General features: G+C 38.4%; 2 protein-coding genes across 2 annotated transcripts in view; one reads left to right on the plus strand and one right to left on the minus strand.

Moving 5' to 3' along the window:
* The window catches only part of TMEM204 (transmembrane protein 204), a 27,751-nt gene extending 22,730 nt beyond the window's left edge, over positions 1-5,021 (plus strand). The window contains exon 3 of the mRNA XM_010154673.1: positions 4,777-5,021. Within this exon, the coding sequence (XP_010152975.1) occupies positions 4,777-5,021 (245 nt within the window). The remainder of the gene's footprint in view (positions 1-4,776) is intronic.
* LOC104511887 (intraflagellar transport protein 140 homolog) overlaps positions 1-9,956 on the minus strand; it is a gene marked incomplete at both ends in the record, with an annotated part of 48,760 nt that extends 38,804 nt beyond the window's left edge. Inside the window, 2 exons of the mRNA XM_010154675.1 lie at positions 7,277-7,473; positions 9,825-9,956. Of these exons, the coding sequence (XP_010152977.1) occupies positions 7,277-7,473; positions 9,825-9,956 (329 nt within the window). The remainder of the gene's footprint in view (positions 1-7,276; positions 7,474-9,824) is intronic.
* Between the last annotated feature and the right edge of the window lie 1,993 nt (positions 9,957-11,949).

The following is an 11,949-nucleotide window of genomic DNA, read 5'->3' on the forward strand; positions in this document are numbered from 1 at the left end:
CCCCCCGACTTGTTTTGCTACAGATGGGAAACAACTAGAGATAAACAGGAGCTCTATGGGAAAATAAAGTACTTTAAGTAATCTCATCAGGATTTTTAGTAAAGAAATGGCCTCTGTGCAGACTTTAGACAATACACAGTAAAATGATCTGAACTTGATTGATGTACATAATGAAATTAATTAAGGGAAATTCAGCCATGCATCTCAAAGTCTTGTTATTGCTACATAACAGAAATCTAACTAAACCAGATGCAAATTTTTAATATTTTCATAATAAAATTCGAAGAAATATTTCCCATGTGCAGCCCTCCTCAAACATTATTGTAAATTAAGAGTGATGGCAAGTAGAGCATTTTCCTGGCTATATTTAGTAGTTACCTATGCAAAATAGCCTGAGAAGCCAACTATCTCCCTCCAGGTATGTTACTGGAATACTGAAACTGAATTCAGACATTGTTGCTCAATGTTACAAATATCTGTCTAAAAGGTGAAAAGTCAGAGTCAGTTTAAGTCATGGAGACAGAAGCTGTTCTTAATAGAAGGTTAATTTTTATAGGTGTACTTCTCACTGTTCCAAATACAGAGCCAAATTCTGCACTAGTATATTTACGTCAGCAACTGAGTTACGCTCATGTTACACAAATATCAGTAGAATTGCATCACCATTTTTCCTACGCTAACTTCTCATAAAAGTCATACATTAATTGAAGAGTTAACAACATAAGGCAACAAATTAAAATGTTGTAAATATTTCCTAATGCTAATAACACTTACAGCGAAGGCATGAGGAAAACAGGAGATACCAATATGATGAAAATACTCTGCTTTAGCTATGTTAGTAAAAATAAAACGTTAGTCAAACTTCAGTTTCATTCTCTTTCCTTACACAAACTATTATTGCATCAGCACAGTAGGGTTTGCAACCAAACAGTACACACCTAATTATTGGTAAGGTTTCATCCAAACTAGGAAGACACCACTCTTCAGATACATCCATATAACACAGGAATTAAAAAAAAAAACAACAAACTTTCCCTAAGAAAGAGGAACCACTGAAGGAGAAGGCCCAGAAGACGGGCACAAAAAACTGAATTGTATGTGTTTGTCTAGTCATTTAGAGAACTGACTTGCTGCTAAATGTTCTGTCTCATTTCATGGCTGGTGTACCAGAAGACCACCCTCAGGGCAAGGAAAAGATAAATAGCACACTGGAACACTTTGTTTCAAGAAGTCTAATATTGATTAAGTTGTTACAGACAAAATCTCTCCAGGCAAACTTTGGGGGGGTTTCACACATCATCACCTTTACAAAAGCAGCATTCATCAAAATTTACATATCCTATGCAAACTCAGTCTTTTTGGGTCAATATGATTTCTTCACCCTTTGTTCTCGAGTTCCTACATTTATAAATCCAATATCACATCATGCTAATATGAAATAAGAATGCTGGAAAATAATGTTCACAGCAACGTCCTCATTCTGGAGCTCACTTACACTGGCAGAACTGTAAAACTAATTGTGGAAACTCTCTCCAGTAACATGCTTCCAGCTCTCCCACCTCTGTCATGTTTTTCCTCTCTTCTTAAATGTCAGTTCCTGTCTAGCCTGCAGCAAAGTATTCTAAACAGATCCTATGCTTTTCACTCAGGAGCTCCAGTGACTCCTTCCTGCTATCTGCCAAGTCAGTCTGGGAGCTCTCAAACCCATTTTCTCCCCTCCCCATTCACCCCTCGCAGACACTGGCAGAAAAGTGCAAAAGGAGAGAAAGCCTCTTGCATGACTGGCTGCTCATCTCATCAGGGTTCAGGGAAAGGGCCTGCGAAGGGAAATACCTTGCTAGCATAAATAGTTTTCTTTTGGGACCTGTAAGGAAGCCTTAGTGCTTTCTCCGGGTGGATAACTGCTCCATCAGATGGAAGAGAGCTCATGAAGGTGTCCAGACTTGCATGGAAATGTGTAGCTATTTAGGACAGTAACTGGCCATAAGCGATACATAACCAAGAAAGAAAAAGCTAAGTAATTTAATTAAAAACTGGGTATTGGGAAAAAAGTTTAAATATTGAAAATATTCCTACAGAGTTTATTTACTTCTACTGTGTCATAAAGGAATGTATATAGACCACTGCTGCTTGCCTAGGCTAAATGTACAAAGAATGGGGCACAAATCATGCCCAAGGGAGTACCAGGAACCCTAAAGGTTCTTCCCAGCAGGTTTGCCCAAGCAGACCTGACTTTCAATAAGGAAACTAAAAGTACTGATCATTCATTACTCCTCTGAGCTAGAGATAATTGTAAATACCTGTAAACTTGCAGTGTGAAAGCACCAGTCACAACTTAGTAACTGGAAGTTAAGCTGCAAGACACGACAAGCTGGGTGTTAATCTCTTCTCCCAAGTGACAGGACAAGAGTAAATGGTCTCAAGTTGCACCAGGGGAGGTGTAGATTGGATATTAGGAAAAATTTCCCTTTCTCTAAATTTCATACCTTCATGAGAAAATTCCTATCTATCATCCTTTGAAAAGTGGACTGCAACCTGTGGAAGAGCAAAGCACTGTCAGTGTTTATCTGTATTATAAAACCTGAAGACCTCAAATGTAGATGTAGATATACCAATATAAGTGCATTACAACTCTGCTGCTGAAGCTCTGAAATACACAGCAGAGCACAGAAGAAAAGTGTTATCATCCTGGTTCCACAGATGGAATCTGTGGAATTAATCTCAGAGGAGATTTTAAAAAACCTGATGTATTCTACAACACAGGATCTGATCTCCCCCTCTCTCCTCTACCATGTGCCTCAGGACAAACAGCTCAGAGAGTTACACTGGAAATGAGGGAGAACTACTTGTTTCCCAGCTCTACCACAATCTCCTTCTATGCTATTACTGCTAACAATAAATAGATTAAAGTCATACAAGACCCAGACAACACCAAGCAGCAAAGTCATGAGAATTCAAAAGCAATTCAAGGAAACATCCCAGAAAAGGAAGAGCACAATTAACTGTGGCTTTGAGGAGAGAAGTAGTATTGTGTGAATGAAAAGCTTCAGTTAGGATTTTGAATGCACAAGGAGAGAATATTCCCACTTTCGCATGGTTATGAGCTACGCATATGAATATACAGGAGAATTAACTCCTCCAAAGACAGATTATTTGCAACAACAGTGCATCCAAGCATGTAGATAACATCTGCCTGGCTTCAAGAGACCAGGATTTTAAAAAGCATGCGTAATTATATAAGGTGTGTGATCCAACAGTGATAACTGGAAAAAAAAGTAAAGAAGATTAAAGCTGAATTCCTCAAAAGTACAACTTGACAATTTTTCCACCTCAGCCGTAATGCACTATTGTTTACAACAGGAGTCGAGAAGCAACTCTCAAACCTGTGAACTTTGAAATAATGCTAGATAACCAGTTATAATGGATAATCAGTTTGGGAGTGCTGGCAGTTACTGCACAGATCAGTGATTTCTGCAACTCAGTTCAGTCAATGTGCTCCATGTGGCCACATTTTTCCCAGATGAAACTTGTTAATTTATAACTAAGCTGAACCATTAAATAACTACTAGACCTACTGAAAAAATCATGGAGCTATTAATTGCTGTCCTTACAACTGAGTCGAAAGAGTACGAAAGAGTGCTTTTGTCAGTGGTATTTCCTGAGTTATGGTGATGGTTAAGGAAGTGTGTAAGAGAACACAGAGAAAAACCTTTTTTCGGTTAGTGAGGCATATTTGCCTTTTAATGTTTGTTTCAATCTAGTCACATGTATAAATTACTTCTCTTAAAAAGCTGAGAAGTAGTTTTATTTGAGAGTAAGGAAAGAAAGAGAGACTAGTACAATAAACAGAGGGCAGAAAAGTAATTGTGTGCTTATCAATACATCCTTCAGGAAAACGGCAGTCTTAGTAACATAAAAAAATAGGAGTCAAGGGATATGGATTCTGCTCCTTGTTCAAATACAGACCCCCGGCACAACTAGAAAAGTCACCCCACCTCATTGGGGAAACAACATTACTATTTATCAGTGGTGTCTACCAAAAAAGAACGTGGACATTTTTTTTTCCCCACCTTTTTTTTTGCAAATCACATGGTGACATCTGGATGGAAAGTGCAGTGTTTAAGATTACCTACCTTTTAGGGAACTTACTACTGTGCTTAAGGTTATGAAAGAAATGGAAACCTTGCTTTTGGTAGCTTCTGGAGGCATGATATTACTCTCACCTCATAACACTTTTTTCCAGCATTGAAAATGTAGGATCATAAAGTCCCATTTATCTCACCTTCCCTTTTTTTCAGGTTTCTGTACATTTTTAAAAATTATTTCTGTAAGATATGTAGCTATCCTTGACCTTTGCAGTTTACCATAGTGGCCTGCCTTAAATAAATATTCTAAAATTTCAGAATAACTATATCATACTCTGAATAAACAATTTTCATTATTATTATCATTAATATAACAGTTTTCTGCATTGGTAACTGGAATAAGAGAGGGGACATCTGTGTCAGTGAGACAAAAAGATGAGGAAAACCACACGAGAAATACAGCTAAGTGTAAGAAAATTTAAATCTGAGTGAACAGATTTAAACCAATATTGAGACTCTGCTCCAGGCACCCAGTCTTTTCATATATCATGCCCAAACATACCTTGAAGAACACATACAGCACATCATAATAGGGATGGAAAGGCTTTACAGACATATGAATGTGGCATCTTGTCACTACAGAAATTCAAGAAATAACTCATGAAAAATTATTCTCCCATTCTCCTTGCAGGTTTTGTTCTGGTTATCGGATTGGTGACTTTCTACCGCATTGGACCATACACCAGCCTCTCTTGGTCCTGCTATCTGAACATTGGAGCCTGTCTTTTGGCCACGCTGGCAGCTGCCATCCTCATATGGAACATCCTTCATAGGCGTGAGGACTGCATGGCGCCCCGGGTCATTGTCATTAGCCGTACCCTGACCGCCCGGTTTCGCCGTGGCCTGGAAAATGACTACGTTGAGTCACCGTGCTGAAAGGGTGGACTTGAAAGGGGAAGGATCTCCAAGGAGATCTGCAATGATGTTGTTTTCTATAAATATATGCTATAATTTAAAACTAAGAGTTGACATCACAAAGCTCACTCTTGTGGGCAGAAGCCCTCAATTATTATTTGGATGGGCTCCATCTATATACATATGTATAAAACACATAATTTTATATATATTATATTATATTGCCCTCTCCCTCTGCTGTACAGCACAGAATGTTGTCAGAATCCTGACAGAGCATCAGAGCTGCATGTCAGCAGGGTCAGCTGTAGCAGACACAGAGTGTATGCAATGAGAATATAGAAAAGAAGCAACCAAATATGTTTTCTCTGTTGGCATAAAGTTATTCTGCTCCCTAATAATAATGTAAAAAGCTATAGGAAACCAGTGACAATAGCTTTGGAGTTAACAGGCAATCTGAGAAAGCAGAAGACTCATTACAGTAGAAGTGGTGATTTTAACGGCTAAATTTCATGAACATTTTGTTCCTCCATCCACCCCTCTTCAATGAATGTACTAGCTGCAACACCTGCTCACCAGGCATAGCATAGCCCAGGCAGCTTAGAGCAACAGCAACTCTAACCTCTTAACTCTAACATTCTAATTGTAAAGAAAAGGAATGCAGAATAATTAAGTCACATTTTTTCCAGACACTTCTTTTGTATCCTGAGACAGAGGTTTGGGTTTATGCCATATGTAAACAGACATGCCATTAAAAATGAAAAAGGTATGCAGCTAGAACAGGCCATACATGTTCCTGAAAAAATCCTCATCAGTGTTACAATGAGGGCAAATATCTACAGAAGGAGGTTACCTGGACTCCCTAATAATCACAGATACTATTAACTTACATTACTGGAAATGATTAAGAACAGATCCTTCAGCCCAAATTAATTTCTTTTCTTCCCAGCTTGCTTTAATATTTGCTGTGACATTTTCAGATTAGAGTCCTATGTCAGGACATCCAGCTCAGCCCAGCAAGGCTCAGCAGCACATTAACACAGTGAATATTAGAGAATATAACTGCCACTCAAGCACCCAAATTGGAGAATAAGACCTATATACAGGATTTAAGCATGATTTTTTTTTAAAAAGACCTGCCTGATAGCTTAACATGGTAATTAAATGAAAATAATTAGGACCTTTGGATTAGGCATGTTGCTTATAAGCCTGACCCTGAGAAGCATATGGGCTCACAGAAGTCATGTGCATGTAACTTTCAAGAAGAAAAACAACAGGTCAAAAACTATTATGAAGGAATACTTAGAGTACAGGAACTAGAGTCAATGACAGATGTCTGAAAACTCTCAGGATGCTACTTGAGCACAGTTATTGATAGGTTTGAAGGACTATGGCCTGTGAATGTTATAAATTCTTTAGGACGGTTGTGTCACTCCCAGCTGAGTACACTGCTTTTCTTCTTTATCATTATTTCCACTGTACTTTTCCATACTTTGTTAAAATGTGATCATCAAGCTGGCTCTTGAGTTCGGTTCTGCACTCAGTTCTAATGTAATAAGAAACTCAACCCCAGCTGCTGCTCTGCATCATGTTCAAAGTGAGCAACACACTGCAGAGACGGATGCTCTGGAACTGTAAAACTGCATTGTTCTAGACCATCAGGGTAGAATACCATGAAGCTAATAAAGAGTTTCTTCTAGCAGTAGGTTTGTAAAAACCAACTAAGATTTGTATTCGTTTGCCTGCATTACGTTCTGGAAAATCTTTTCTGGAAATAATATGCTATGATTAATTGCAGGATTTTTAAAAAATAAAATATTGGAATATTTAAACGACATTATATTATTTCTTCTAATATTGCAATATCCATATTATAATAATGTACATTTAAAAATCAGCTATGTGGTTGGTAATTTGTAATACTTGGTATTACTGTGATTATTTTAGATGTATAAATAAAGTTGTGAATGTTCATTTTCTTCTAGTGATAACATGAGACTTTTGCTATTCAGACACAGAATAAGGTTGCTTGTTATCAATCTTTTTTTTCCATTTAGTAAAAAAGAATCCACAGAACTTGCAACATCTTGTAGAAAAAGAATAAGCAGATAATACATTAAAATGTCTGTAACAAAAATATCTCATCTTGTTAAAAATGAAGGGGAGAATGAAATCAGAGAGGAAAAATGTGAGGAGAATTTAAGAGGATCAAAACTTCATACAAACTTGTAACAAAAATAAATTGTACCCATAAAGCAATACATACAAATACTTGATACCTTTTTATCAGTTTGATGGATTTGAAGGCCTCATCCATGTCTCCTGCAGTCAGATAGAAGCTGAAGTTCAGCATGGCATCCTGGGTAGTCTTATCACAGTCTCCTAACCCAATGAAATCTCTCATGGGTCTTCTTGCAACCATCTGAGAGACTTTTATTGAGCCAGACTCTGGTTGTCCTTTCTCAGCTTCTCCCAGCTAAAATGAGAACATTATTATTAAAGTATCAAGTAGGTTGAAACTTACTCCTTTGTACACGTAATTAATTACATTATTCAATTTTTCTATTTCTGCAGGACCATGATCAATAGTGACAGTAGTTGCAATGTTTCAGAACCTCCTAGAAAATGCCTCAAAATATGGAATGTCATAGTAGAGATTACCAATATCATAATGAACAATCACAGTACATCAGTGATAGTTTTGGGATTGGTAAAATACTACAGGAAAGACAGCCTCCTGTTGTTATAGTCATAATTATTATGAATGTATATATAGTATTAAAATTATGACTATAATTAATTGCAACGATTATTTTAACTCCGCAGATTTCTGAAGATTACAGATAAACATTTCTCTAAGGTTATTCTCTTCTCAAAAGGGAGCCTGCTGTTCTGGAAGTTAACTACATAGACCAAAATTATTTTTTCCTTGGCTTCATGTGATGCTTATGCCTACTAAAGCTCAGATTCAAACCCTTCCCCACATGACTGGCAGTTCTGGAGCCTCTGGAGCTTCAATGATACTTTCATCAGTCACTGAAAGGCAGCTGAAAGCAATTTAACCATTATTCAGAAAAAGATTGAAGTCAGTCATGAATATCCAATGATCTATCTAGAGGTAACTTTCACAAGCCAAACACAGTGGGAGATCAGCTGAGTCACCAAGGACAGCAGATTTCACATATGCTCTACCCCAATCATTATAGTTAGATAACTAAATATTAAGGTTTACCGTAGCCAATTAAAACAAACTATTATATTATTATACAGTGAAAGTATTAGATACAGTAAAGACAGAAATCAAAAGTGCAAATGTGTTTGACTACAATTTGGAGAATTCTTGGAACAAGGACAAAAGAGACATAATGACTAAGGAGAAACCCTGGAACGAAACTTGGTCAAAACAGGCTTGTTGCATTAAATAGATTTGCTATATTTAAAGCAGATTCTGTTTGTAACCTAAATCTGTTCATATACTTAATCATGTTTCCAAAATGAATTATTATATAGCAAGTAATTTAGTCACTAACATACAGTAAACTACAGAGGGAAGAAAATGCAAACAGAAGAAAGAAAAACAGAGAATGAAGGAAGAGGAACAAAATAATGCAGGTACTTACAGGTTTATAGACACATCCCCGTCGTAAAAACAACTAATAGCAGCAATAATCCATACAGAGTTTAAAAAAGAAAAAAGGAAAAAAAAGGACACATAATATGAAAGGAAAATGGCATGAGACATGGTGCGGGGAAGTGTTATAAGAAAGACTAGAAAATGCAGCAGGTCACCTTTGACCTTTTAAATTAAGGGGAAAAGGAAAGTAAAATAGAGTGCAACTCTAAAAGCTAGATTGCACAGGAAGAGTGACAACAGTCAGTTCTTTGGAACAGGGCTAAATTGCAAAGTACTGTTCTGAATCTAAATACACTATGTACAAAAACATCTAGATACATTCTCCCTGTTTAACACTGCTCCTAAACTACAAGAAATTAGATTTATCTGATTAAATTGGTCTGTCTTCTTCAGAAGATTTAGAGGATTAGAAGTCTCATTAATATTATATTTCTGCAAAATTTACAAAAACAAATGCCTTGGTAGAATAAACAGGCTCTATTAAGCTCCCCGTACAAGAAGGGAGCAGTACAAATCATCATCTTAACAGGCACTAAGATACTCAGGTCAGAGCTTAACCAGAAAACTCATCTGTAGGTAACAGGTTTAATTTCTTCTAGTATGCATGGCATTAGTTACCTAAGATCCAAACAATTTTGGATCCATGTTCAAGTTTAAGAAGTTAAAGCATACACTGCTGGTATTTATAGCCCATAGGCATTTGGTGATAGTGCAAAATGAGTATTCTTGCTCTCCTTGGTATTCTGTGGGGACTAAGCTGCATTCCAGCACAGAAATGGGTTGCCTCTGCTGAAGCTAGTCAGAAGTGTCCCTCTTATGGCCTATGTAAAGTTGACATTCCTCCCCCTCCCCCCCCCCCCCCCCCCCCACTTTCAGTAGGCACATTGACTACATAAAGTAGAAAGAGTATTTTTCACATCCCCTTTTTGGTTGCATTCCCTGGTAATTACTGTCTCCTATGCTTGTACATGGCACGCAGCTTGCAATACGCATGATAAGCCAATTCAGCACAATTTCCACAATACCACCAAAACACCACTTTAGAATTATCTTTATGTCATTTCTCCATGTGATGCTGCAACTATCACTGGAGTTGCTCTACTTACCCCAAACTCAATTTGGTTAAATTTGATCCCTACACAGTGAAAAGTCTGAAATTCTGGGAAGGGACGGAATTGTGAAAATTTCCCCACCTTTTTTGCAAAGTAATAATGTGGCACCTCCATGCCCAGAAGAGTCTGGTAGGATGATGGCAACGGAAAGCTGTCCTGAAGCAAAAGGCCATGCTCTTCAGTACTGAAGAATGATATAATCCAAATGTCCATCTGGAAAAGGAAGCAAAGCATTGTTTTGGTTTTATGCCGCAATATCCTTTCATTTTGTTTTTATTTTCCATATTCACTTGGCAGAACCTTCTCTTGAAAATAATATGACATATACATTCACATGCACACTCCTGCTGGAGAGGGTAGAGCTGCACGCTTCCTCCCTGTAGTAAGTAGCCAACGACTCATTCCGTATCACAGACTGTGTTCCTACTGCAGAGGAAGCTCCACCTCTACCTTCCAGGAACCAAACTCACCAGCCATAAAGTGGGAAGTCCCTGTCCACAGATGGCTGTTCTAGAAGTCTCTCTGAAGATTTGACTCAAATCAAAGAAATACTCCCAACTGTTTTCAACAATTTATTTTTTTAAAACATTATATTATTTCTATTATAATTTCAGCAGCTCACTGACTGCTTTGGGTTCCCAGGGAGTAACAGCCATTTAAAAATAGTTTCTGTAATAGTGTAAATATTGACCCGACTCAAGCAAAAATGAAGAACTTATTGCCAACGAAAGTTAATTAGAGTACTAATTTCTTAAAAGATAAGCACACAGTTAAAAGTTCTGCTCACTAAGGACCAAAAAGTAAGTGGCACTCCCTTTATATATTTTTAGTTTTCAACTTTATGTAGAAGCCAAATATTTTTACTTGTTTACATTATGAATGTTAGGCAGAAGTGCTCTTCTATTCCCTAGAAGACCCTAGCAAAGCCTTTTGAGATGTCCCTATTCATTCCTCCTTTCTACAATGATCTTCCCGTAGTTTTTCTAAGGTCGTTTCCACCAACAAAAGAAATGAGGAGCTTTCTACTTCTAATTAGAAGAGATTTAACTAAAATCATGCACAAATCAGTAAACTTTAAATCAACATCGACATTTAATACCAATGGAATGTTTATGAAGGACAGGCCATTCTGTACAGACAAAATGGTAAGGACTGCTACAAGCACATTAGCAGGGAAAGTGGGGGAGAACTGCTGGTTCTTTCATCCTCCCCTGGATGAAAGAAATCTTTGATTAGATAATCTATGATCAATAAAAATTAAATACTTTTTTTCTAATATAAAACCAGCAAAAGATAATTTGGGAAGTACTGTAAAGATGTACAATGTCTGTCCAGGAAAGCAGATGGCAAGAACTGGGTGGGAAGAGAGTACTTCACTGTTCACCTTCATGGTAGGGTCCCTGTAATTCTATCAAATTAATCCTTGATGCTAAAGTGGACTTAAGATATAAAATCAGCGTTATTTTTTAAAAAAATAAGTATCAAATCTCCAGATTATCAATTCACCCAATAATGTCACCCGAAAATGGTAGTCCAGACACAAGCTTGCATTAAGATCATCCTCAAAATTCTAGCATAGAGAAAGAAATCACATCTTTTTCTTTGTCACTGTATGCAAGCTTGGGCTAAGCCAGAAATCTAATGTACAGTGGCTGTTTGAAGCCACAGACACCGAACACGTAGCTTCACTACCTACAGGAGCAGCCCCAGGGAGCACGAGTGACCCGGATCATGGGATCAGAGTGGGCAAGCAGGGCGTGGCACATCAGCTGGCTCAGCTGTTGGCACAGGCAGGGTGGGCAGGTGAGGTGTGTGGGCAGGGCCCAGCCATGGTGGCCGCACAGAGGAAAGCCATCGCCAGGAAGAATGTGGTGCCCCAGCCAGTGCTCCCACTCAGGCATGCAGCTGCCCAGCTGTCTGGCTGCAGGGAGTGCCTGAGCCTGTCCCTCATACCGCAGGGCCGTGGAGACAGCCCCTGTGTGAGGGGTGACTGGGGGATCTGCGTAGCACGGTGGCAGAGCTGAAGGAGGAGGTGGGAAGGTTGAGGAGTATCAGGGTGTGTGAGATGTTTTGGGTCCACTGATCTACCATCCCTGAGGTAAAAGGCAGAAGATGGAGGTCCCACAGCCAGCAGTGGATCCCATATCCACTTGCCACCAGGCAGACGGAAGGGCCTTAAGAGAGAGAGAGGAATGGACATAGGTCA

This window comes from Eurypyga helias, unplaced genomic scaffold, assembly GCF_000690775.1.
Source record: "Eurypyga helias isolate BGI_N326 unplaced genomic scaffold, ASM69077v1 scaffold1067, whole genome shotgun sequence".
Classification (NCBI taxonomy): Eukaryota; Metazoa; Chordata; class Aves; order Eurypygiformes; family Eurypygidae; genus Eurypyga; species Eurypyga helias.